This window comes from Bos javanicus, chromosome 13 (assembly GCF_032452875.1).
Source record: "Bos javanicus breed banteng chromosome 13, ARS-OSU_banteng_1.0, whole genome shotgun sequence".
Lineage (NCBI taxonomy): Eukaryota > Metazoa > Chordata > Mammalia > Artiodactyla > Bovidae > Bos > Bos javanicus.
The window spans coordinates 72167337-72194744 of NC_083880.1; the positions used below are offsets into that span (position 1 = coordinate 72167337).

Below are 27408 nucleotides of genomic sequence, written 5' to 3' on the forward strand. Positions count from 1 at the left end.
CTGGCCCGGGCGGCGCCGACGCGCTTGGCGGGAGATAGAAAAGTGTTTCTGCGAGCGCCGGCGGCGGTCGCAGTCTCCGTGAGCAGCGGCCGGACCTGCGGTCACGCTGACGACTCGCCACGCGGCCCCGGGGCCCGGAGCGGCCAGAGCAGCTCGCACGCTGACCCCGGCCCGGCTCCCGCTCCGGGCTCGGCCGGCGGGCGGGCGAGCGCGGCGCGGCCCGGGCCGGGGGGATGTCGCGGCGGACGCGCGGGTGAGCGGAGCCGGCCGGCGGAGGGCCCTTCCCCCCTCCCCAGGCGCCATCCTCCTCAGCCCTGACCCCTGCCCCCACCGCCACCCTCGCCGAGGCCCTTCCGAGCCCGGCCGGGCGCGGTTGGGGTCGGCGGAAAACTCAGGTGTCCCGGTGCGCGCGAAGCCGGGGGGCTCCCGGGAGCCCCTCACTTGGCACCCCCGGGCCTGCTGGGCCTCGGAGCTGGGGCGGGCGGGTCTCCTGGGGCCCGGGCCAAGCCTTGTATGATGTCATTTTGTCTCCCGCCTAATTGCGGGGTGGGGGTGGGACGGTGGTGTCAGCTGGAAGGGCCTTTACCGGGGAGGAAGGCGACCCCTGGAGAAGAAAAATGATTTTCGGAGTCGCGGTGGGTGGGAGGCCAAAGCCTGGAACGCTTGTCTTTCGAACCTTTTGGGGGTCTGGCTTTGCCGGTGGGCATTTCTTAGCGTTCGGGGAAGCACGGAGCACTCCCGGCTCTCTCCCCTGACCTAGGAGGGCTGCTGGGGCCGGGAGGGACTTTTTGGTCCCCCACCACCTGGGCTCGGGGCCTTAGGTCGGTCTCGCTCCGGAGACCTTCTTCCTGTTCTACATGCGGGGGTTGGGGCAGCTGGGGTTGAATGCTAGGGGAAGAGAGACTGATCTGTGGCAGCAACCCCTGGGGCGGAGGCAAGAACTGCAGTCTCCATTTTACTTATCCCCCCAGAGTGGCAGAGACAAGCCAGAAATCAGGTCTGTGGGTTCCATGTCCCTGTCTTACACCTGTTCCTTCAGTGTCTGAGTTCTAGGCTTTTCAACCAGTCTGGGAGTCACAGTACAGAACCACAAGGGGTTCTGACCTGTTCCCTCCTAGGATTCATGTATCCATCCCAGATAGCCTGAAATCCCGCTTCAGGTGGTGGCTCCCTTCACAGGCTTCTCAGCAAGGAAACATCTGATCCCGGGGCAGTCATCAGGCACAGGGTGTGTCTTCCTCAGGCCATGGTTTCTCAGGGCAACTCCAATTCCCAGGAGTTATTTTCTGGGCAGGCGCTGGTCAGGCCCTGAATTTCTGGTTCATGAAGTGTTCACTCCAGGCAACAAACCCAAAGCCCCTGACAGCCCCCAGGTCTTCTACCATCTATGCCCTGGGGCTCAGTGGAGGAATCCCAGCTCCCAGTGAGGGATGGGTTCTGCACCCTGGAACCCCACAGCATTCAGTTTAATTCATGGCCACTTGCTGTAACTCTCTTCTGCACCAGTGCCCTACTTCCTGCTCAGCTTCTGACTCACCCCAACTGGAGCGGAGCCCAGCACATGGAAGGGCATAGAAAGGGTGTGTGAGACCTCCACGTGGTTGCCACTACTGACTTAGCCTCTGCTTTTGCTGCTGGGATTATCAGATGAGGACCTGCAGGTGCAGGTTAACCCCTGTGAGCTTTGTGTGTGCGTGCTAAGTCACTTCAGTTGTGTCTGACTCTTTGCAACCTTATGGGCTGTAGCCTGCCAGATTCCTCTGTCCATGAGATTTTCCAGGCAAGAATACTAGAGTGGGTTGCCACGCCCTCCAGGGGATCTGCCTGACCCAGGGATTGAACCTGTGTCTTTTATGTCTCCTGCATTGGCAGGCGGGTTCTTTATTGCTAGTGCCACCAGGGAGCTCAGTTTTCACATCTATTAAATGGGAATAATGAGAATGCATGTGAAGTAGACAATCATTACCGTGATGGTGATATAAATATATTAAACCTCACGGAATTGTCCCAGCCGTCTGAAGTACTGTCCCCATTAAATAGAGTATTGGAGCTCCAGAGAGTGTTCACACAGAAATCACTTTGTCCTTGAAGGAACATTTGCTGAGCTTCTGTTAGAAGCTGGATGTCAGAGAACCAAAGATAGTTTCTGTTAGAACAGAGGCCAGGGTCAGTTGATGTTAAAGCCAGCTTCTTTCTGTTATTAGTATCTTGTAGCATTTTTTCCTCCTGTTTTGAGATGGTGGAGTACTCCATGGATTGGGTTGGGAATGATGAGACAAGGTTGAATTCCAGCTCCCGTGACTGGTGTTGCTGGGTTTAGATAGCATCTGTCCCTTCCTTACCTCATTCTAAAAGTTGACTTATGTTAGCATTCTCTGATCAACTAAGAGGCAGCAGCTTTGCATGTTTATTAGTCATTCATTCCAAATCTGGCCATTTCCAGAGCAAACATTTCTTAAGGCATTTTGGTGCCATCCTCCAAAGGCAGATACAGAGGTGGAGGTGACCTCTGTCCCGGTTGTCAAGGAGATATTCATTTGCAACCTAAGGGCCTCTGTTATGAGACAGGAGGATTTCCAAGGTGCTATAGGGAATGTGGGAGTGACTAGGGAGATGCTGAGAAGGGGAAAGGAGTGTGGCTGCAGAAGGACGTCCTCTTCCTTCTTTTGATACCTGACCTGTGCTTGGAGACTCAGACTTTTCCTACGTAAAAATGCATGAATGAGGAATATCCCTGACAGGTCCACCTGAGTTGGGAGGGTGCTCCAGTGAGTCCCCGACATCCCTGGGTGTGGATAGCGTCATCTTCATTTTTGTTAACATTAAACCATGCAAATAGGAAGATTTTGGAGTGACTTGGAAAATTACTTATTAGAAAATAAAAACATTGAGAATTCAAAGTTGCTTGTACTCTGATTTTTTTGCTCCATAAATTAGGCCTGTGTGAAGGCAAGGATTGAGAAGGGGTATGCAAAAATGCACATAGTTACTGAGGTAATATATTTTCTTTTTTAATATATATTTATTTGGCTATCCTGGGTCTTGGTTGTGGCACGCGAAATCTCTAGAACTCTCACTTGGAGTATGTGAGATCTAGTTCCCTGACCAGGGCTCCAACCAGACTCACTGCATTGGGAACATGGAGCCTTAGCCACTGGACAACCAAGGAAGTTCCTGAGATAATGTATTTTAAATGGTTTTCTCAGATAACCAATCTTTCTTAAAATCCTGGTGCGTAATGATTACATACATCTTTGGCTTTAATCCTTAAAATACCCATGCAAGTTAAAGTTTTGTTACTGAAAAGGAAACATGAAATGGGTATCTGGTGTTGAATATCCTAATATTCTTGGTGAAATCTTTTTTCTTGTAGCTTTTGAAGTCATAAGGGTGTTAGTGAAAAGACAAGAATAAAGAAAAAAATAGACCATAACTCTATTTCTTCTTTTAATATTTATTTTAATTTATTTCCTTGGCTGTGGTTGGTCTTAGTTGCCACATGTGGGATTTAGTTCCCTGACAAGGGACCGAACCTGGGCCCCCTGCATTGGGAGCTCAGAATCTTAGACACTGGACCACCAGGGAAATCCCCGTAACCCCATTTCATCAAAAACTTTTTAGAAAGGGGGAGGGTGGAAGTACCTACATTTTTGCCTACAGTAGAAGCCCGCTTCCCTGAAACCTTTCCCTCGAGGTCACTGGCCTCTGTCCACACTGTCCGTCCATCGGGTGGCAGCCCTTAGAGACGCATGTCCTTGACCTTTGGCTTTTTTCCCTGCAGTGAGGAGCTGGATGAGCTGCACTACCAGGACACAGATTCAGACGTGCCAGAGCAGAGAGACAGCAAGTGCAAGGTCAAATGGACCCAGGAGGAGGTGAGTGACACTGAGGGGCAGTTGCGGGGGATGGAAGTGATGGCAGTGTGGGGCGGGGGGCAGACAGAACTGAACCTGGGGTGTGTCTGCCCCGACCAGTATGATGAAGGGGAGGCACTGGTGAACAAGCCAGTGGGCCCTCTGTTTCTCTCTGATGCTTCTTAGAGCATTCCTGGACCCTCTCAGTATTGAGGACTCTGGGAGGGATGTGTCTCTGGGAAGCTGGTGTGTTCTGTATCCTGAACTTTAATTGTGCTGCTTGTCCTGTAACTGCTGGGAGGTTTAGCCAAATCTGCCAACCCCTACTTTATTATCATTTAAAAAAATAATAAATGTATTGTGTCTGTAATACCAAGCTCTGAATTGATTTTCTTTTTATTCTTTAATAGTGTTTATGGAGTGTGTATGTGTGTGTGTGTGTGTATATATATATATATATATGTAGTCAAATGCACCTTTTAAAAGTGGACAGTTCCATCACTTCTAATAAGTGTGTGTTACTTACATAAGTGCCATCTTGATTATCCCTGGAAGTTCCCTTTGTGGTTCATCTTTCCCAGCTCCGGGCAGTGGCCCATCCAGTCAGTGTCTCTGTTTGATCTTTTTGCCTGCTCTCTACTGTAAATGAATTCATAGAGCTGTACTCCTTTTCTTTCTGGCTTCTTTTGTTCCACGTAATGTTGCATGATTGAGTACTTTGTTCATTTTTTCTTGCTGAATAGTATTCCATTGTTTGGATAGACCACGGTATGTTTCACTTGTTGGTGGGCATTTTCGCTGTTTACAGAATTTGCCTATTGTGGCTCGAGCTGCTGTGAACATTCTTGCCTAAGCATTTTTGAGGATTATGTTTCATTTCTCTGGGCGGGATGCTTAGGGATGCTCATGGGGTAGGTATATGTTTAGTTGACTGTCAGGTCTTTTTGTAACTTGACTGTACCATGTCAAACGCCTATTGGCCTTATCTTTTTATTCTACCTCTGTTTGCCTAGATGTGTTTAGGTGTGAGTCTCTCCCCCCCACCCCCTCTTAACTTACTGTTTGAGTTATGAAACACTCTTAAATCATAAAAGATGTTTCTTTACAGGAGTGCTAGGCCAGCCTTTTCTGTTCATCCCACTGTAAACCAGGGACTATATTCTGCTCTTGTGGTCTTAGGAGACCAGACAAGATGGGGTCCCTACCCCAGAGCATCTCTCTGCCTGGGATGGAGAAATAAGACCATGCAAGTCCTGTGGACATGCTGTGGCCATCATGGTGCTGGCAGGACCGATGTTCTTTATGCCCACCATGGTGTCTCCTGTCTTACACTAAGCCTCCTGGACCTAAGAGGTGCCAGTCATTGTCTTAAATGCCTTTAGAAGTTGAGTTTACTGTTGTCTGAGAGGTTAAGGAACGTTTCATGGGTGAGGATTTGGAAATTCAGTGATCAGGGAAATATGCAAAGTGGTGGGTGAGTCAGAACAGGAAAGGGGTTGTAGGTGGGAAAAGGCAAGTAGAAGGGCCCTGGTGTGCCTGGAGGGAAGGGTCCTTGAAGAGTTTCTGAAAAGGTTGATTTAGACGGAAAGATGGAACAGGGTCCAAGCAGGAAGGCCCTGAAGGTTGGGCTCAGAGACAGGCTTGCTCAGCTGGCAGAGAGGATCCAGTGACGATTTTTAAAGCAGATGAATGATGTGACCATAGCCCGGCTTCAGGGAGCTGGTCTACTGGATGTGGGGTGGATAAGAGATCTGGGGGCAGCCTGAGGCTGAGCAAGCAGGGAAAGGCGCTGATTCGTTCAGATAGAAGATGGTTGTGGCGGGACGAGGGCAGTGCAGGTAGGAGTTGACAGGTGGAGGGGCCCATGGGGTCCAGGAGGACTTGGAGAGGGGGGAAATTGTCCACCCTGGTTGTCAGGGAGGATGGTGGTGCTGCAGATGGACCCAGGGGACATGGGCAGAAGGCAGGGGTTGGCCTGACCAGATGGGATGGGCAGCAAAGGAGGGCATGGTGTCCGGAGCTGACTGTGTGGACGTGGGCTGGCCCTGCAATAGGATTTATGGGGACTTTGTCCAGCTGGTACTGGGTGGTGGCCAAGCTGCAGCTGAGGGTCTGGATGTCTGGTGGCCTTTTTTTTTTTCCTGCCCAGGAGAGAGAGAGTGAAAAAACACCTAATATTAAACCATTGTAACTGTTTTTAAGTGTAAGTTGAGTACATGAAGTGTATTCTCACTGTGCAGCAGATCTTTGGAACTGTCATCTTGCAAAAAAAAAAAAAGCTGAATCATGAAACACTAATTTTCCCCATCCCCTCCCCCCAGCCCTTGGCAACCACCTTATTTGACTTGCTGCTTTTGGTTTCTTTTTTTGTTTGGCTGCACTGGTCTTCGCTGTAGCACTTGGGGTCAGTTTTTAGGTGCCACATGCAGGATCATTAGTGGCAGCATTTGGAATCTAGTTTCCTGATCAGGGATTGAACTCAGGCCCCCTGCATCGGGAGCACAAAGTCTTAGCCACTGGACCACCAGAGAAGTCCTGGTTTTTATTTTTGACTACTTTCGATTCTTCATATGAGTGGGCTTAGACTGTCTTTGTCCTTTTGTGTCTGGCTTATTTTGCTTAGCATAATGTCCTCAAGGTTCATCCATGTTGTAGCTTGTAACAGAATTTCCTTGTTTTAAGGCTGAATAATATTCCACTGTATGGATAATACTACATTTTATTTATATATATAAAGTTTTAAAAAATAAGTTTGGGGGATTCCCTGGCCATCTAGTGGTTAGGACCCCAAACTTTCAATGTGAGGGCCTTGCTCGGTTCAATCCCTGATCGGGGAACTGAGAACCTACAAGTTGCAGGGGGTAAAAACGGTCAGTTTGCTGGAGGAATATTTTACACACAATCAGATACAACTGTTGACGTACCATCCAGTGAGTTTCAGTGGATGTGCTGCCGGGAAACTCGGAGCACACCACCCTGCAGGGCGCTTCCATCGCCCCAGGCATCTCTTGCTCCCTGCTGCTCTTTTCTCCCACCCCCCAACCAACCCTGACCACGAACACCACCGACGATCTTTTTGTCCCTATAGCTTAGTTTACCTTTTCTAGAAGTTCCTCTGCACAGAATTAAGCAATGTGTACTCTTCTTATGTCTGACTTTTTTCTCTCATCCTAATGATACTGTGATTTTAATGTTGTTGCGTGAATCAATAGTTTATATTCAAGAGAACGAGTTTATGTTCAGGAGAATATTCTAACAAATACTGTTTTTCCCTTCCAAGTGCCCACGTTTCCCTGTCTCCAGGGCTGGGTCACTGTGGCCTGGATGCCTGTAATGGCCTCCTATCCTCCCTTCTGCCCTCCTGCAGCCCTTTCTCCTGCAGCCGCCAAAGTGAAGTTCACAACAAGCACGTTGGACTGTGACCACCTGTCAGTGGTGATGCTTCAGTGCATCGGTGGCTTTGCATGATGCAGAGGCCCGAGTCAACCCTGCGCGTGGTCTGGTCCCCACCGCCCCCACCCCCAAATCCTCTTGCCTCCTTCTCTCCTGCTTCCTGCAGCCTAGCCTCACTAGAGTTCGTTGGAGCCTGTCCCTTGGATCCCCCATAGGCCTCACTGTCCATTTCTCCGTCCGTGCAGCACAGAGTGGCCCTCCTTTTGTTTGCAGGAGCCTTTGATTAGCGGGTGCTTCCCTCTAGACTTTAAGTCCCCAAAAGTTGAGCAGCTCTGATGCTGGCATACCTGGTGCGTAGTTAGATGATCACTTCGTAACGTGACTGGATGAAGGAGGCTGCTCCCTTTGTTGGAGGGAGGGTGGGTCTCGGTCCAGAGCAGCCACCTTCTGCACATGTGTGAGCTGAGCCCTCTGTCTTCCTGGCTTTGGCAGGACGAGCAGCTGAGGGCCCTGGTGAAGCAGTTTGGACAGCAAGACTGGAAGTTCCTGGCCAGCCACTTTCCCGTGAGTGCAGCCCCTCTGCCGCCCGCTCCCCCAGACAGGGGGCCTGGGAGGAGAGACTTGGTATCAGGGAGAAGAAAGGCGAATTCCTTACCAAGCGCCCCCCCAGCTCTCCCAACAAAACAACCTTCCAGCCTCCTGAGGCCCTTTCTACCCAAACTGAAATCAGGGGCACCCGATGTAAGTGTCCCCACGTGGCAGCCTCTGGGTGCCTGGGGGCCTTAGGCTCCATCATCATGCGTCACATCAGTGGCATATTTGCATTTCTTCCTGCAAGTCATTGACGAGTTGCTGCTCGATTTCTCAACCATGAAACTGAACCTGAGAGGAAACGATACTTGAGCAGGCTTCATGGTGAGGCCCCCACAGAGCTGACCGGAGCCACCCTGTCCAGCATCTAGAGCCTCCTGGTGATGCGGGTCCCCCTAGGGTCCCCCACCCCCAGCTCTGCAGGTGGCCGACAGGGAGGGGATGTGTCAGGAGCTGCTGTTGGCTTTCCTGGCTCATCGGGCAGCTCGGGGACCAGGAGTGAATGGCCGCATTCCTCACTCCCTGTCCTCTACAGGGTCTGAAACCTTCAGGGAAGTAGCCCCTCTCGGAAGCAAGCGAGAATCCCTGATGTAGCCCGCAGGCTGGCACAGGGCGGTTGTGTGCAGTGGCCCTGCACAGGGTTCTGAGTTTGCCTGCTTCCATCCAGGCCCGCTTGTAGCAAAGGGAAGCACAGTGTCCTGGCCCGTGGGTGTGTAGTGTGTGGTGGTTCTGGGAACGAGGCAGGGCTGTAGGCCAGGAGTTCTCAAGGAAGCCTGTCCTCTTCCCAGAACCGCACTGACCAGCAGTGCCAGTACCGGTGGCTGAGGGTCTTGAATCCAGACCTCGTCAAAGGGCCATGGACCAAAGAGGAGGACCAGAAGGTAACGCCTGGGCCTGGGCCTGCCGCACCGTGGCATTCACGCACCCCGGGGAAGGGGTCAGGGGACATCCCACTGGTGGGTGCTAGGGTGGGAAACGGGGTGGAGAGGGTCCTGCTGGCCTCACGGCGTCTTTACCCCAAGGTCATCGAGCTGGTCAAGAAGTACGGCACGAAGCAGTGGACGCTGATTGCCAAGCACCTGAAGGGCCGGCTGGGCAAGCAGTGCCGTGAGCGCTGGCACAACCACCTCAACCCCGAGGTGAAGAAGTCCTGTTGGACGGAGGAGGAGGACCGCATCATCTGCGAGGCCCACAAGGTGCTGGGCAATCGCTGGGCCGAGATTGCCAAGATGCTGCCGGGGAGGTGAGCCGCCCGCTGCGGCCGGGGCCGGTCAGGGCATCGTGGGGATGTTCAAGGCCTAGTCCGATTTCTCTGGCGTTGTTCACTTTCCCCAGAAGAAGAGTCCTTCAGATTCTTGCCTCGGGCGGTGCAGGGACCTGGCTACTGGGAGACTGGAGCGGGGTGGGGCGGGCCTGGGGGCCTCCTGTTTACTGCGCAGGTTCTCATCTGGTCCCACTTTTGGCTTCGTGCCCTGGCCATGGTTGCATGCGTGCTAAGTTGCTTAAGTCCTGTCCTGACTCTTTACGAGCCCATGGACTGTAGCCCACCATGTTTCTCTGTCCATGGAATTCTCTAGGCAAGAATACTGGAGTGGGCTGCCATGCCCTCCTCCAGGGGATCTTCCCGACCCAGGGATCAAACCCATGTCTCTTGGATCTCCTGCATTGGCAGGCAAGTTCTTTACCACTGGTGACACCTGAGACCTGGGTTGCCTGGTCTTTTTTTTTATAAAAGAGAATACGTCTCTTTCCTCCTGCCTGTGAGATCAGGGCCAGGATCTGGATGTCCAAAGCACTGCTCTGTTTTCACTCTACTCTTCACTGGGCCTGGCCGCTCCAAGAACTGGGCCTCTTGGGGTTCTGCAGGGAGAACTGGAACAACTTGGGACTTGGGCTGCAATCTTGCCAGATCTTCCAGGGTCAACTCCAGTCTCCCGAGTTGTTTCCCACAATTCCTTTCCATCTTCTGGAAACCATAAAAATCTCTTATTCACCACTACCGTCTCCCCTGCTCTCTTGTCTGTATACTTTAGTGTGTGTGTGTGTGTGTTGACCACCCCGTATAGCATGCGAGATCATCGTTCCCTGACCAGGAATTAAACCCATGCCCCCTGCCTTAGGAGTGCTGCATCCTAATCACTAGCCCTGTCCATGTGCATTTTTACTTTGCTTTATTTTTAATCTTTTCTTTACGATGGCATTGTGGTGCCATGGTAAATGGCTCAGAGGGAAAGGAGATAGAATACCAGATGGCCTGTTTTCCCTGGAGTCTGAAATCATCTGTTTCCAAAGTCAGACCTAAGTGTGTTAATCCTTTTTGGTGCTTCCTCTAACCCTTGGATTGGAGACTCTTCCCCGTGTGGCCAGCCTGACCTGGCCGATGCCACCAGCTTCACCTTGATCCGCAGTCACCCTCGCTCACCCGTCGGGCTTTGCACTAAAAATGGCAGCCCACTCCAGTGTTCTTGCCTGGAGAATCCCAGGGACGGGGGAGCCAGGGGGGCTGCCGTCTATGGGGTCGCACAGAGTCGGACACGACTGAAGCGACTTAGCAGCAGCTCTCCTCCCACCCACAGACACGGAGCCTGGATGCCCCCCTGCCTTGTGCCCACTGTGTAGCCAGCTCGCTCTCATCCTTTGGTTTTTGATGGGGAATGTTGTTTACTCGGGGAAGGTTGGTCTGTCCTTCCCGACCATGGTGAGTCCCTGGCCACCTCCCCGTAGTGCCCAGACCCGCCTCTGAGACTGGTGGCTTAGTCAAACTGTTATTCTGGTGGAAAAGCGCTCAGCTCAGAGCCCCAAAGAAGGCACTGTCTCTGTCCACGCTTGTGCACTGCTGTGACCCGTGTGCACTGGGGCTGCTCACGCGACACCGATGTGTGCTTCCACAGTCCGTGCTGCTCTGTGCCTTGTGCTGCTCTCCACTCCTGCTTCTCTGCTGCTCTGTCCTTCTCTACCGCGCACCCACCGGCCTCTCTCCGTCCCCACCTCCTGCGCTCCTGTACCGCTGCGCTGCCCTCCCTGCTTCTACGTGTCACTGCTCTGACTTAAGCGACTATACGTGTTTCCTCTTTAATCTTTAACAAGTGATGGAGGAGGAAGTGATCTGATTCTCCAGATTAAAAAGCCAAGGCTCAGAGTGGTCAGCAGGGGACCCTGTGTCCTCTTGCTCTGCCCTCTCTGGCCGTTTTCTATCTATGGGAGGTGATCAGGGCTCGTGTTTGAGGACCAGGGCCAGCAGCCAGCAGCTTGCTTCCAGTTTCTACAGATGCCCAGTGAGCTGGGAAGGGACTGAGTGTTGCCAGAACACTTCAGTGTTAGGATTTTTATCCTGTCAGCTGAATAAGATGTTTGCTTACTTCGAAAAGCTGTGTGGAAATACTCTGTAAATCATGCCAGGCCACAGGCATGTCAGACTTCATCTTAGAGCTGAGAGCCCTTAGAGGTCCTCAGGTTGAACCCTCCTTGACAGAAGCCGGAGCTGAGCTTAGGGAGGCTAATTATGCACCCGGTGGGGCGCGGGCCACCGGGCTGGGGTCAAAGGTCCCGTTGGCCCCTGCAGGACGGACAATGCTGTGAAGAATCACTGGAACTCCACTATCAAGAGGAAGGTGGACACGGGAGGCTTCCTGAGTGAGCCCAGAGACAGCAGGCCCTCCATGTACTTGCTGCTGGAGCTGGAGGACAAGGACGGCCGCCAGAGTGCCCCCTCCTCGGAAGGCCAGGTGAGCAGTGGGGAGTGGAGCTTGGGAGGGCTTGGCCACTGCGCTTGGGGCGCTTGGGTGGGTCAGCTTGTTTTCACGTATATCCGATGCTATCCCACCAACACCTGCTCCTCCCTTTTCACCCATTCCTTCGGCTGTTCTTTGATCCTGCAGGAGGGTCTGTGTGGCCACATGTCTCTCATGAGGGCCTTTTCCCTGTGACACCTGTGTCCACGCTTGGCACTCACCTCCCCACAGATAGAGGATGCAGAAGCCAGCGTCAGGGAGGGTCAGGCGGGGAGGTCTTCAGCCTCCTTCTCGTCATCAATGGCTTCCTTCCCACCCGTTACTCTCTCCAGCTTTTTCATGGTAAAAACATATGTGTACTATCAGATGTGTCAAGGGTGCAATCACAGTAAAATTCATCGTTTCCTGTGGAGGTCAGGACCGAAACCACCAGGTCATGTCGCCACCACCACAGTCAGAATGCAGAATGTCCCCATCACCCCCAGGCTCCTGTGCCCCTTTCAGCCCAGAATCTCCCATCCTTAGTCCCTGGCACCTTTCATCAGATTTTTTAATCTGTAATTTTCTAAAAAGTCATATAAATGAAATCATACGGTATCACTTTTATAATTGTTAACATCTCACATCCCTTGTGGCTCAGCTGGTAAAGAATCTGCCTGCAGTGCGGGAGACCTGGGTTGGATCCCTGGGTTGGGAAGATCCCCTGGAGAAAGGCTACCCACTTCAGTGTTCTGGCCTGGAGAATTCCATGGACTGTGTGATCTGTGGGGTCGCAAAGAGTTGGACATGACTAAGTGACTTTCACATCCTACACCCTAGGGCACACTTTTTAAAAAAATTAAAGTTTCGGTTCAGTTCGGTTGCTCAGTCGTGTCCAACTCTTTGCGACCCCATGGACTGCAGCACGCCAGGCCTCCCTGTCCATCACCAACTCCTGGAGTTTACTCAGGGTCATATCCATCGTGTCAGTGATGCCATCCAACTGTCTGATCCTCTGTTGCCCCCTTCTTCTCCTGCCTTGGTAGTAAATGTTGGCATATGCATTAAACAGTATATCCGTTCTCTCTAGAAGTTGGGATTTATAGGCTCAGCCTTGCGCCTTAGAGGCTTGTTTCTAACCCTACAATGATCATTGTATTATTTTTGAAGCACAGAAAAAATTTACAATTGCAAGCATTGTCCAGTGAGGTAAATCCCATACACACAGAAAAAGGTGAGCATTTTCTGGCAGGCAGTCTAACAAAATGCATTCAAGTTTTTAAAGAATGTGTCTACCTACCTCAAGGAACTTCTTAAGAAAGAAGTGAGCAAATGAGCAGTGATTTTAGCTACAAAGACAGTCATTAAAGTTGTTTCTAACAACAAAAAGTCGGATGTTAACTTTAGTTAAATAAATTACCAGCACAATAGAATCATTAAAATGACAGTGGAGAGGAATGGCTGAGGCTGGACCTGTGAGGTCCAGATCCAGGTCTAGGCACCCCCTTGGGCCAGTAGGGCCAGCCCCTCAGACACAAAACATCAGGGGGTGTTTTGTGTAAGATTAGACCTTCAGTTTAGTTCAGTTGCTCAGTCCTGTCCAATTCTTTGCAACCCCATGGACTGCAGCACACCAGGCTTCCCTGTCCATCACCAGCTCCCGGAGCTTATTCAAACTCATGTCCATTGAGTCAGTGATACCATCCAACCATCTCATCCTCTGTCATCCCCTTCTCCTTCTGCCTCAGTCTTTCCCAGCATCAGGGTCTTTTCAAATGAGTCAGTACTTCGCATCCGGTGGCCAAAGTATTGGAGTTTCAGCTTCAGCATCAGTCCTTGCATTGAATATTCAGGACTAATTTCCTTTAGGATGGACTGGTTGGATCTCCTTGGTGTCTTACAAATGGGCTTCCCTGATGGCTCGGTGGATAAAGAATCTACCTGCAATACAGAAGACATAGGAAATGTAGGTTTGATCCCTGGGTCAGGAGGTACCCCTGGAGGAGGAAATGGCAACCCACTCCAATATTCTTGCCTGGGAAATCCCATGAACAAAGGAGCCTGGTGAACTCCAGCCCATGGGGTCACAGAATCGGACATAACTTAGCAACTAAACCACCAGTTTTACAAACATCTTTTCCCCCTTATATCTTCCCCTGTCGTCATATGTGTACAGACCTTTGCCTCATTCTTGAGTCTGTCATGCCACCTGTCATATCTTGTATCGATGAGCGTCTTGTCACCATGTATGCTGCAGTGAACATCATTGTTCACATTCCTTGTACATGTGCCTTTTTATGTGTGTGGAATGCTTAGTCGAACAGTGTAGACGTTTGAAATTTTCATAAAGTGAAAAGTGAAAGTCACTCAACCGTGTCCGACTCTTTGCAACCCCATGGACTATACAGTCCGTGGACTTCTCCAGACCAGAATACTGCAGTGGGTAGCCTCTCCTTTCTCCAGGGGATCTTCCCAACCCAGGGATTGAACTCAAGTCTCCTGCATTACAAGTGGATTCTTTACCAGCTGAGCCACAAGGGAAGCAAATTTTCATAAGGCATTGCCAAATTCCCACTCAAAGGGCAATGTCATTCTGCTGTAGCAGTAAGTGGAGCTGCCTGTTTTCCCACACTGGGTCACAGCTGGCTAAGATTTTACAGAATGTCTTTGCCAGTTTTATGAGCAATTGTGCAGTACCATTGCTTCACTTACATTTCTTTTACTAGTGAGGTTGACCATTTTCTCTTTTTTTAATTAATATTTTATTTTATTTATTCTATTTTAGCCACACTGTGCAGCCTGTAAGATCTTAGTTCCCCAACCAGGAATTGAACTTCTGCCCCTGCGTTGGGAGTGTAGTCTTAGCCACTGGAGCCTCATGTGTGCTGTGTTCAAGGCTCCTCGGGCTGTCAGGTCAACATGTCAAAGCTTGTTTCCAGATTCTGCCAGGAGAGCTATTGCCACAAACGATCTTCCTCTATTTCTTTTTTCTTTTCCTGTCACAAAATTAGTATCCATTCCTTTTTCAAACCTTCGTTTTGAAATAATACTAAACATACAAAAAAGTTGCAAGAAGAGTGCTCTCCTGTACCCTTTACTGGGTTCATTAATTTTTAACATTGGGCAGATTTGCTTTATCTTTCTCTATGTGCATATATATTTTTCAACCTGAGCTATGTGAGAGTCGGTTCCATACATTGTGCCTTTCATCCCTTAATACCTGAGTTGTATTTCCTAAGAATAAGGACATTCACCAGTGTACCTTCAGTACACACTTGGAATTTAACTACTTGGAATTTTAACTAATCTTCCATCCAGATTCCATTTTTTTCCTGCCCATGATCCAGTCAAGGATTAGACACTGTTTTGTCCTGTCTCTTTCATTCCCTTTAGCCTTTCATGGTACTGATACTTTTGAAGTACAAGGTTAGGCTTTGTTGTTGTTGAGCTGCTAAGTTGTATCTGAATCTACACCCCCATGGACTGTAGCACGCCAGGCTTCCCTGCCCTTCACTATCCCAGAATTTGCTCAAGTTCATGTCTGTTGAGTCGGTGATGCCATCCAACCATCTCATCCTCTGCCGCCCTCTTCTCTTCTTGCCCTCAGTCTTCCCCAGCATCAGTGAATTGTCTCTTCGCATCAGGTGGGCAAAGTATTGGAGCTTCAGCTTCTCTATCAGTCCTTCCAATGAAAATTCAGGGTTGCTTTCCTTTAGGATTGACTAGTATGATCTCCTTGCTGTCCAGAGGACTCCCAAGAGTCTTCTCTAACTCCACAGTTCAAAAGCATCAATTCTTCAGCACTCAGCCTTCTTTATGGTCCAACTCTCACATCCATACCTGACTGCTGGAAAAACTATAGTTTTTGACTAAGCGGACTTTTGTTGGAAAAGTGATGTCTCTGCTTAGTTGTGTTGTAGACCGTCTTTCAGTTTGGGTTCACTTGAGTTTCCTTACCAAGTGCTAAGGTTGATAGGCTTCCGAAAAGGTTCAGGTGGTACATTTTTGCTGAAACATGACACAGTTTGTATCTCATAATGGGAAACCCAAACTGCATGCCCTGTGTCCCCAGGGAAGTGTCGTGACCAGCTGGCCCCCGGCATTCCCTGCCCTGAAGGAAGAGGAGAGCAGCGAGGAGGAGGTCACAGCAGCTGCCCCCGCCCAGGAGCAGGAGCCCGTCCCCGTGGAGCCGGATGGAGTGCGGACCCCAGAGCCCTTGGAGGACTTCCCCAAGCGTGAAGACCAGGAAGGCTCCTCGCCAGAGACCAGCCTGCCCTACAAGTGGGTGGTGGAGGCTGCCAACCTCCTCATCCCGGCTGTAGAGTCCGGCCTCTCAGAAGCCCTGGACTTGATCGAGTCGGTAATGTTGGTCACGGGACTTCCCAGTGGGCCCTGAGCACCCCTGTCAGGGAGCACTTGTCCCCCTAGACAGACGTCCTTCTGTCTGCTTATCGTCTTGCTGACGTGGCTGAGCCAATGCTGAGCGCCTGGCCAGGGCCTGGCAGCCCCAAGAGAGTGGCTGACATCCCTGTCTTCAGGGAGCTCCTGACTCACTCGTAAAGCCCGGGGTGGTAGGGCATGCTCCCCAGCGGAAGTGAGGGACAGAGTCCTTGGGGGATGGGGAGGGTGTGGAGTCCACAGCAGCACTGCAGAGCACTGGTGTTCATGGTAGCGCTGACGGTCGGGTTTCCTGGAGAGGACTCCGGGAAGGGTGGGGGTTTGGGGCTGCGGCGGTGTGTATGTCCTGGTTACTCAGGGAGAGCCGCCCCTGAGCCACACTGGCTGTGGGCTATGCCCCTTGGGGAGGGGCTCTGGGGGGGGCTGTGCTTCTTGGTGTGACTTCACAGCTCTGTCCGCCAGGCCTGAGGTGTGGAGTGGATTTCAGGAGGTGGTGGGCAAGAGGCTGGTGACTGGGGGGCAGAGGGGTTCAGTGGGCAGTGCCCACACAAGCCTTCCCACTTAGGCTTCCTCTTATTAGCTGAGAATAATGATGCTGTTCATTGAACATCTGCTAAATGTCAGGCTGTGGGCTTCACGTGTGGTCCACATGGTATCTTGGGAGGGGTGTCTTTTCTGTGTTTTTGTAGATGAGGCTCAGAGAGATCAGATAGTGTACCCAAGGTACAGCGAGTAAGGTGCTGAGGTCTTAACCATCGTGCCCAGTGGCCTGCCCAGTGAGGGCTTAGACTGTGAAGTCGGTCTCAGGGGGCTTCCTGCTCAGACCCTCTGGCTCTGGGTTTCCCCTCTTGCCACAGTGGCAGGATCTCTGGTGTCTCCTCTACCAGAATGGATCTCAGAGTTAGCTGTGTGTGGCAGTCTGTTCAGCAGACCGCCCGGGGCCACCGAGGGCCAGCTGAGAGCGCTGCCCGCCCTGCTGGAGCCTCACCGGCTTACCTCGGGCCATCCTCAGACTCCTCTCAGGCACCTGTCACATCCCGGTCCTGGGGCTCCTTCTGGGAGGCTGGTTTCTAACCCTACGCGCCTGCCACGCGCCAGGCTCGCTACTTCCTGCCTGTCTGAGCTCTCGGTCCTTTAACAGCCTGTGAAGGGGGTTGGGTGGTGGACTCAGCTCAACTCAGACAGGTTAGGAGGCTTATCCAGAGTGACACAGCTGGTGAGTGCTGAGCTTGGGCTGTCTCCACGATGACCTTCAGTGACTAATGGGTGGTCAGAGTAGCTGCAGAAACACTGCCATCCGTCCCCCAGGCCAGTCCTCGGCGCGTGTGCTCGGGCCTGTTGGATGCCGTGAATTCCAGGGGCCCCTGAAAGGTTGGCGTTCCATGCTGGGAGGTGGCCCTGGAGTCAGCACTTCCCTGAGCTGCCCTCCACCTTCAGGAATGAACTTGCCAGGCTCCTGCGAGCCCTAGGGACCAGAAATCACCACTGGGGTCCATGTCCATTCAGGGCCAGATGCCCAGGGACCAAAGTGGAGACTTTTGTCTCCAGAAGCCCTAGGGCTAGGTTGTCATTAACTGGACAAAGGCAGAAAGGACCTAAGCGTTCCTCCCAGAATTACTCTGGGGACTTAGTGACCTTACCCTCTCTGAGTTTGCTGCCTTGGGTTGAGAGGGAGAGGGTCATACTCCCTCAGCAGGGTGGCTAGAGGGTGGACACAATTTAGCTGAAGCACCCAGTGAGGTGCCGTGATGTACAGGCTCATGGAGCCCAGGGCTGCCTCCTGTCTGGGAACGTGCCTGGCAGATGGAGACCCTTCATCCTGCTCATGGCCTTGGGCCCAGGTCTTCACTTCCAGGTGTCTGTCAAGAAACAGAAGGTTTATGTCCAAGATGTTCATAAAGAACATCTGTTTTTAATCTTTAAGAATTAAGAGGAAGAACCCAAATGTCCAACAGAAGGGGACTGAGTAACATATATTCAAATGATAGAACAGTTTTTGGCTGTAAAGAATTATTATAAAAGTTAATGTTTTTGCTATAACAACAACTAAAGTCTACTGATGGTAAACACTAAACTTTGGGAATAGAATGAGGTGCCTGCATTGTTCCAGCTCTACAGAAATTTTAAATGGAAAAAGAAGCAAAATAGAAATTATTTGTATTAAAGTTAGGAACATTGAAAATACTAACTATTTAGGGACACGTGTTAATTGATAAAGAAATGCGTAAAGATGATCAGTACTTAATTTTGGCAGTGGTTTCCTACCTACAGGCAGAGGTTTGCCAGATAGACCTGGAGCTTTAGTGGTAAGGTTTTATTTCTTAGGCTTCTTGATGGGCATATGAATTTTCTTTGTATTTTTCTTGGTGCTTTTTGTGTATCTTAAAAATGCTTAGCACATTTTTTTTTTTTTAATAACAGCAAGCAGCCGTGTGCATGATAGGATTTCAGTTATGTTTACAAATACAGATATGCAGACATAGAAGAATCTTTGAGGAAAGGCAAGGAAGAGTTACGGGTGATTGTTCCTGGGCTGTGGAATCGGGTTTTTTTGTTGTTGGTTGTGCCGCATGGCATGTGGGATCTTGGTTCCCTGACCAGGGATCGAACCTGTGGCCCCTGCAGTGGAAGCGTGGAGTTTTAACCATGGGGCCGCCAGGGGGTCCCTGTGGGATCATCCTTGACGCTCTGATATTTTCCAGTGGCACATGAGCCCTGTGGTTTATCGACCACTGGGAAAGCCAGTTACTCCTAACCCCACCCCCGTCTCCGGGCAGGACCCTGACGCGTGGTGTGACCTGAGTAAGTTTGACCTCCCCGAGGAGCCGTCAGCCGAGGGCAGCCTCGTGGGCAGCCCGGGGCAGCCCCAAGCCTGGCAGCAGCAGCCCGCGCCGCCCCGGCCGGCTGCTGCTGCCGCGCCCAGCGTGACCGAGTACCGCCTCGATGGCCACACCATCTCCGACCTGAGCCGCAGCAGCCGGGGCGAGCTGATCCCCATCTCCCCCAGCACTGACGTGGGGGGCTCGGGTATGGGCACACCGCCCTCTGTGCTCAAGCGGCAGAGGAAGCGGCGTGTCGCCCTGTCCCCCGTCACGGAGAACAGCGCCAGCCTGTCCTTCCTGGACTCCTGCAACAGCCTCACCCCGAAGAGCACCCCCGTCAAGACCCTGCCCTTCTCTCCCTCCCAGGTGTGTGCACCCCACCCCGACTGCTCACTGGGGGTGGGTGTCGGCCCCCCTGCCCAGTACAGGCCATCCTCTGGGTGTCTGCTGTGTGCAAGGCCGTGTGCCCAGTGCTGGGGACATGGGACCCCAAACCAGGTCTGGCCCTGCCCTCATGAAGCTTGGGAAGACCATTTCAGAGCTACTTTTTTTTTTTCCTTCTGAAAAGAAGCTGCCCTCAGACAGCCAGCTTGCTTTGCCTTAAGTTCACGGCCAGCAGCACATGGGGGTGGGAGATGGACCTCCCGTCAGGCTGGTAAAGGGAGGATTGGGCGACGCCAAGCCAAGGGTCCACATGGACTTGCGTATCTGTCCTGGCCTTTGCTCTCCGGCCCTGAGCTCATCGCCTCGTCTGGTTTCCTTTGTCTTCCTGGCAGTTTTTGAACTTCTGGAATAAACAGGACACACTGGAACTGGAGAGCCCTTCGCTGACATCCACCCCTGTGTGCAGCCAGAAGGTGGTGGTCACCACGCCGCTGCACCGGGACAAGACGCCCCTGCACCAGAAACACGCTGCGTGAGTGCGGGCCTGCCCCTGCACCCCCAGCAGAGACCGGCTCCCTGGGCGAGGGACGCCTTGGGAAAACACCTGGGACTCTTGTTTCATGAAGGCAGCCTCCTCCTGGTCATCACACCTCCTTCATCAGTGTAGTCTGGGGCTTCATTTTTGTTTTAATTCTTTTTTTTTTTTTTTTTTCTTATTTTGTTCTTTTGGCCACATGGCTTGCGGGAACATAGTCCCCAACCAGGGATTAAACCTGTGCCCTCTGCAAAGTGCAGAGTCCTAACCACTGGCCACCAAGGAATTCCTCTTTTTTATTTTTTTTATTTGATGGTTTTCTAAATTCAGAGATTAGAAATGTGGAGAGTCCACCTTGCCATGAAAAATGTAATGTTTGCATCATTTCTGTAAGTTCCGAGTGCAGATCCATTGTGCTTGAGCAGCTCTGCGGGAAGGACACAAGGCCCCCCAGTTCTCTCCATTTTCTGGTGCTCAGGAGGGACGGCTGTGTTCCACCTTCAGGCCTGTACAGGTGGCTTCCCTGCTTCTGTGGAGGTGCTTTCACAATAAGTTTTCTTCCTTGTATCATCATGACTCTTGAATTCCAGGTAGAGTTGCTTAACTGGTCTTCAGCTCATTACATTTGCTGGGTGGGGGAGAAGCATTGCTATTTATATTTCAGGAGTCAAGCTGTAATTCAGGGATCTGCTCAGGAATTTTAGTTCTCATAATGATAGGTAATTTCAGATAAGCTGTATGGATCCCTTGGTCAGAAATCAGTCTTTCAACAATGGATCTAAAATTTAACATAGATAGGTTTCATGAGAAATGATTCTCCAGTCAAGTAAAAGTCTTGGTCTTCAAATCTAAGCTCTTAAACAGACAGCTGGCACCGCAAATGGAGTAGCTGCTTCTCCGGAGAGACCGGGAGGGGTGTGGTCTTCCTGGCCCCTCGTCTTCCTCGCCTGCCTCTTCTCCCGCTGGGGTTGCGGTCTGGCCACAGGCCGCCTGGTTTTATGGAAAATCCTAGTGACGGCAACATCTTCAGCCATTCTTCCACCCATTCGGGTCTCTTGGACTCCCTCAGGCTCTTCCTGCTCTTTGCTATTTTTGAGGATGGCCCTTCCTCTCTGCCCCCGGAACTCCCCTTGCAGATGGGCAGGTGGGTGGGCGGGTGGGCAGATGGGATGGGAAGAGACCACGTCTGGGGGCTGCCTTTCTGCCGCTGAGGCCAAAGGTCAGTTGGGGGTATGGGAGTCAGGGGCAGCCCACGGCAGAGCCCCCCAGTGCCATCGCCCAGTCTCCTTCTCCATGCCTGGCAGGTTTGTAACCCCAGATCAGAAGTACTCCATGGACAACACTCCCCACACGCCCACCCCGTTCAAGAACGCCCTCGAGAAGTACGGACCACTAAAGCCCCTGGTAGGTGGTGTGGCCGGGCCAGTCCTCCAGCTGTTTATGGTCACTCGCCCTGTCCTTCTGAGATCCCATTAGCGTCTCCCGACTGCCCTGAGAAGTTGCGATTCCCTAGTTTGATAAACAGGGCCCCCTGTTACAGTGAGTTACCAGCTTGCCAGATGTCTCCAGAGCAACCACCATGCGGGCGGTCCTGGCTGGTGCTGGAGCCACGGCGGCGTCCTGGTGGAACCGGGGTTGGTGGAGGCTGACGTCCAAAGTGACCGAATACTCAGCTCGTGGCTGTACCAGGCAGAACGCGGGCAGGCGTTGGGATGGAGAAGGACTTACGGGGGCGCTGCAAGCTGGTTGAGGAAAGTGGCGAATTGCTCGTCACACCTAAGCCTGTTGACTAGCTGCCCATCGGTGGGCTGGAGGCAGCTGGGCAGTATGGAGACATCTCCTGGGTTGCTTTCCCCACAGTGTGAGGACGGCCCTTTTCCCCCAACTCCTAGTTCGTGAAAAGATCCTGCTTTACCCCAGGGCAAAAGAGAGGGCTGGCACCCCGGGTTTTCTGAAGCAGGCTGTTTCTGAGAACCCAGCCGCAGGTGGGAGAAAGGCAGGTCATGGAGAAGAATCCCTGCAGTGAGCTCCCCTCCTGGCTCACCACGTGGGGCACAGGTGGGGGACCGTGGTCTCCCCATCCTCGCTTGGAGCTGGTGGAGTTGCCCCAGGCCAGGCACAGTCAGCCCGGCCCTTTCCTGACTTGGACTCAGCTCCCAGATACTGAAACGCCTGTGTGCTCTTGGGACATCCAAGAGGGCAAGTCCGACCTTGGCAGCGACAGTTCAAGTACACGGGGGCTTTTAGAGTGACTTCTCTGGGTTCACTGTGCCCTACACCCGCTGGCCTCTGCCACCTGAGCGCCCAGGCCCAAGAAAGGGACGTGGAACCAACACCTCTGTTAGCATGGGGCCAAGGCGTGGAGGAGTTTGGGCTCTGAGTGCGTCCAGGTTCTAAGCTCACAGCTGTGTGGCCCTGGGCTGGGCTCTCGTGCTCTCAGCCTCCGTTTGTACCCAGTGGAGGATGCCAGCTGGTTCCTCGGGCTGAGTGAGGGTGGCTGTGATGAAGTGGAGTGCCCTCAGCCCTCAGGGAGCTGAGGCCAGTGTCCCAGGCAGGACGGTTAATGGCCATGAACACCGTGTGTGAGGCCAGCGTCCCGGCTCCAGGCCGCCTCCTGCATCACCCAGGGCAGCAGAGGTGCAGCCAGGTCTGCCCCGCCGCCCCCATGAGCAGGCTCAGCGCGACTCCTCTGGCCTGGGCGCGGAGCCTCACCCTAGCCATCCCCACCCGCAGCCCCAGACCCCCCACCTGGAGGAGGACTTGAAGGAGGTGCTGCGCTCCGAGGCTGGCATCGAGCTCATCATTGAGGATGAAGTGAGGCCCGAGAAGCAGAAGAGGAAGGCCGGGGTGAGCAGCTGGGGAACGCACTGCGGGTGGCAGGGCTGGGGAACAGGCACTAGGGGCAGGGGGGCGGGGGCGGCCAGGGAACAGGCAGCGGGGTGGGGGGGCGGCCAGGGAACAGGCACAGGGGAGCGGGGGGCAGCCGGGGAACAGGCAGTGGGATGGGGGGTGGCCGGGGAACAGGCAGCGGGCAGGGGGCTGCTTGGGAACAGGCACCAGGGGGCAGCAGGGCAGGGGCGGCCGTCCATTCCTGTAGCCTGGGGGTCCATGAAACCGGCCGGCGCAGCTGCCTGCCACCCTTCCCTGTCCCCTTGAACTGGTGCCTCAGTTATTCCGCGTTGTTTGGACCCTCCTGAAGCGGGCTCTGGGCCAGGCGGGGTGTGTAGAGTGGTGGTTAAGACCCAGAGGGCTCACTCCTGGAGTTCAGTGGGCGGAAATGGCAGGCACCCCCAGTGACTCAGTACAGGCAGCATTTGGGGACAGAAAAGGCAAAGAGGATTTCACCATCCGGATGTTGGTGCAGCGTGAGGAGGTGGGGTCAGCCGGCTCAGGTGAGGTGGGGAGCGGGTGGGGATACTGCTCGACGCCCGGGTGCGGAGGCCGGGCTGCGCTGGACAGCCCGTCCCGCCCCCAGCCCACGTGGTTTCCTGACCGCAGGCGGCTCTGTGTCCCCTGTTTTGAAGCCCCTTTCTTCCCAGGGGCTCTCCTCTAGGGAGAAGGGAAGGCGGGAGTGGGCCAGAGTGGTGGTGGGTGGGGAGGGTGGGCGGCAAGGCTGGGAGGGGACCCTCCAGCTGGGCCCCGGGTGTGTGGGCAGAGTGACTGGGGCCCTCCCCGGCCTCTCTCTGTCTGAGGGTGGTTCCCAGCAGGGTGTCACCTGTTGGGGGCACAGGGCTGAGTTGGGGGACAGGTGTCAGTCTCAGAGGCCCTCCTTGGGGTCGGAGCCGCCCCCTGATCTGCTTATAGGAGGCACAGGGCTTGGGGGCTGGACATGCCCATAACAGCCTGTGTCCCACGGGGTTGTGTGTAGCTCCCCGGCTGGTGGGTGTTCCAGTTGTGACTTGGCTGTGTGGGTGAGTGTTTAGTGTGGTAGAGACTTGGGCTGCGCTTGGTCCCCTTGGGGGTGAGGTTGGGTGGAGGTGGCATTGGTATCCTCCATACCTGGTGAGCGTCTGGCAGGACAGTCTGCCCTGGGGACAGAGTCTACGACGGGGCCAGTGTCCTGGGCCCCGCGGCTCCCCCAGAAGATCCTCTCCTGCCGGGCCTGCTCAAGGGCTCCCTGCACCAGGGCTTGGCTCTGGCCCAGGGCAGCCGAGGCCAGGGTCATCGGGCACTGGGGTGACGGGAATTCAGGCGTGTGCCCTGACCACCACCTCCCCCAGATGCGGCGAAGCCCCATTAAGAAAGTTCGCAAGTCCCTGGCTCTCGACATTGTGGATGAGGACGTGAAGCTGATGATGTCCACGCTGCCCAAGGTTGGTCGGGTCTGGGAGAGAAGCCGTCCTGTGAGGCCAGCCCCTACGCCCCATCCAGCTGCAGGAGGCTGAGAGTATGGAGTCTCCCTGGGGGGCCTGCGCCTCTGGAGCCCTTCAGCCTGGGGAGCCCTGGGGGTGGAGTCAGCGGGGCTTCCCTGTGCCGGGCTCAGCGGGGAGGAAGGGGGCAGGTGGCACTGGGCATTCCCCACTGGTCGATCCAGGAGGCCCTGCTCTGGTCCTTCACAGAAGGTTCGGTTGGCAAGAGCTGATTGCTAGAACTTGTTGGGCATGTGTGTTTTCTGAGTCCCCAGCACCTTCCCTTGTATTGAACTGCTAGGGAAGACCCCGGAGACGATCAATGAGGTGCCTTGGGGCCCTGCCAGGTGATCGGGGCACCTCTACCCTGGCATGGATGCTGCCCTATTCCCAGGCCAACCTCCAGAGGGGGCTGCTGCTTCCACAGAGCCTGGGCCCCAAAAACCATGCCAGGCAGTCGATCCCTTGCAACAGGCAGTGAGGTGAGCTTGTTTTTCACTGGTGGCTGGTAGCAGACAGTGAGGGCTGTGGAAAGGCCCACGAGACAGATAATTGCCTGGCAGCTCCTACAGGACCACCTGCCACTCTCAAGTCCTGGCAGAGAAAGCTCCGTCTAATGAGGCATCCACGCCAGGCTGGAAACTTGGTGCCCTCCAGACAGACCCTTGGGCGAGTGAAATAACTAGCGGGAAGAAAAAAAACCAGGTCAAGTGGTTAAATGCAGAGGATGTGGAGCGGAGGGCCTACTCTCTGGCGTCTCTTGAGCTGCCTGTGCCTCAGGTTCTTGCCTATAACAAGGACGCTGAGCCCAGCAGGCTGTTTCGAGAGTAAAGGCCTGTCTGGGAGGCTGCCCAGGCCTGGGGCTGCCTTGACTAGGTCCCCCGTGAGTGCTGGTTGACTCAGGCACCTGTGTCCCCATGGGTGCTTCTGGTCCCTGGAGAAGCCGGAACACCTTCATCTCCACCTGAGATGGGGAAGAACCAGCTTCATGTAAAAGGAACCCGGGTTCCTGGGTGTTCATCAGGTGCCAGGCTCTGAAACAGGCACTTGCCAGCTGTTTTCCTACTTCATCTTTAAATGAAGCGGAAGCTGAGGCTCAGAGAAGTATCACCTCCTGCCCAGATCTCCTGGAGGTGGTGGTGCTGGGATGTGCCTGCTCTTCTGTGTTCTCCCTCCCACAGAAAGCCTGTGGCAAAACGCTGAGCCTCTGACTTGGTTTTGCTTTCAGCCAACCAGCATCCTCGCAGCGGGCTCCTCGGGCCTCACCCCATCGGGCAGCAGAGAGGACAGCAGCCTGCTGAACGAGGGCTTCCTGCAGGCCAAGCCCGAGAAGCCAGCAGCCCCGAAGCCCCGGGGCCACTTTGCCACCCCTGCCCCCGTGAGTGCTGCCCCTCGGGGCCTCGCTCCGCACCCTCCACACCCCAGGGCCTTGCACCGGCTTCTGCCTGATGCCCTCCAGTGGCTCTGCTGACTGATGAACATGGGCTTCACGTCTCTGTCCAGATGCCGCTCCCGCGGGGGACCTGGGTACCAGGGATCCCGCTCCGCAAAGCCGCTCCTTCATGATGTGGTCTCACTCGTAATTAAGACAGATCTCCGTGACTTTGTCTTTGAAGGCAGGGATCCCCTGCCTGTTTCCCCAGCCATCTGCAGGTGTCAGCCCCTCTCTGCTGCTCTCCAGCCTGCAGAGTTATAGCTTTTTTCCTCCCGCGGGTGCTGTCCACATGGTGGGCACAGGGGAGGGTGGGGGCTCATGCTCTGGTCAGTCTCCTTGCTCTATCCCTGAGGATGCCTAGAGATGGCACTAACTCCCCAGGTCCACCAGGAAGGTGCGGTGAGCACAGATTGTGACTTCTACAGGCAGCGAGCATGATAGAAAACGTCCCCACCCCTCCCCAACCAGGTCTCCAGGCTTCCCTAGGAGCCCTGGCCGCTGCCTTGATGGTAACCCCCTTTCCTCCTCCCAGATGACCAGCGCCTGGAAGACGGTGGCCTGCGGGGGCACCAGGGACCAGCTCTTCATGCAGGAGAAAGCCCGGCAGCTCCTGGGTCGCCTGAAGCCCAGCCACACGTCTCGGACCCTCATCTTGTCTTAGGGGCTTGGTAGTCACGAGCCCGTTCTCATGTTTACAGGGGGCTGGGGGCCGATTCTGGGCTGTGAGTGAGAATCACACTCAGACCGCCTGCAGGGAGCCTGCTGCCACCAGCCCCTCCCAGACTGCTCAGGGGGGGACAGGCAGGCCCACCTGCTGTCCTGTCTCCGAGCCCGGCTGCAGCTGCAGGCAGTTCCTGGTGCTAACAGAACAAAGTCCCACCTCTGAGCTGGCCTGGCCCTCCCTGAGTGCCACAGTCCTGAGCCCTGGTCAGGCCTGGCCTCATCTCAGACCTCTGTTTAGGACAGGGGACCTACCTTGCCAGCGTGCTCCTTCCTTCAACTTGTTGGTGCATTTTCTTGAAAGAATAAAAGTTGTCTTTCTCCTGGACTCTGGTCTCCACCTTCCTCCTGGATCCCGCTTGTGGTTCCCTGGTGACTGTCCTTAGGGCCCTGAGGGATGGGGGGACCTGACCTTAGGACCTTAGGTCAGGTCCCCCCATCCTAAGAGTGCCACCTTGTCTGCACAGCCCAGGCCTGGTGCTCTGGACCCTATTGCCCCTGGGAAGCCAGGGTGCCAAGAGGCAGTTTTCTCTGCATCCAAGCGACTGAAGGCTCCGAGGTCTCTTGGCTGTTGGGTGGGGTTGGGGGAAGGTGGGACAGTGGTGGGCCTCTGCTGTAGGGGGCTGGACTGGCCTATGATGAGCCCCACCTCCAGATCGGGCTGGTAAAGCAGGAGTAACCATCAGCTGGGTGGAACCTGGCCCTCCCTCGTCATGGCCCAGCGCGCAGACTGTGGCCCTTGGCTTGTAAGCTGGGAAGAGTCCTGGGCTGGGTAGACAAGGGGCAGGTCCCAGGTCTGAGAAGGTCTAAATTGAGGAGCAATGTTTCCAGCAGTGGGATCCCTCGGATGGGGCCTTTGGCCATCCCTGGGGGCTGGGACCTCAGTTCATCCTGTGGTGAGGGGCAGGCTGGTATCCACAACCTGCTTCAGTGCCTCTGGTTCCCCAGGGAGACTTGAGGGCAGGTCGTCTTGCCTGGGGTCGCCACCCTCTAAAGAGGAGTATTGGGAGTTACCGGGGTTCAAGTCCGACTGACACGCCATCTCCATCGAGGCTGCTCACTTGTCACCCAGTCGGTACTGGCAGCCTTCCCCAGGTGGCCCCCATGTGCTCACACATAGTCGAGCCTGGCTGGAACCCTGACCTGCTGCACCTGGTTCCTGTTTGAGACCTGGGACCGGCCTTCACTCTTCCCACCTGCTTCCCACAGTCTCACAT

At 54.1% G+C, this 27408-nt stretch overlaps 1 protein-coding gene across 2 annotated transcripts; it reads left to right on the plus strand.

The window, feature by feature from the left end:
* MYBL2 (MYB proto-oncogene like 2) lies at positions 1 to 26519 on the plus strand. 2 transcript variants are annotated; one of them, XM_061437642.1, is made up of 14 exons: positions 6 to 253; positions 3782 to 3875; positions 7740 to 7811; positions 8627 to 8719; positions 8861 to 9081; positions 11401 to 11563; positions 15621 to 15908; positions 18724 to 19134; positions 19545 to 19684; positions 20992 to 21091; positions 22421 to 22534; positions 23908 to 24000; positions 25265 to 25414; positions 26004 to 26519. In XM_061437642.1, exons 1-14 carry the CDS (start codon positions 234 to 236, stop codon positions 26130 to 26132), a joined length of 2088 nt encoding a protein of 695 aa, XP_061293626.1. In that variant the 5' UTR covers positions 6 to 233; the 3' UTR covers positions 26133 to 26519. The 2 variants fall into 2 exon arrangements, with proteins under 2 accessions (XP_061293627.1, XP_061293626.1); XM_061437643.1 differs by lacking the exons at positions 25265 to 25414; positions 26004 to 26519 and adding an exon at positions 20082 to 20277 and having other exon boundaries at positions 1 to 253; positions 23908 to 23998.
* The last annotated feature ends 889 nt before the right edge of the window (positions 26520 to 27408 follow it).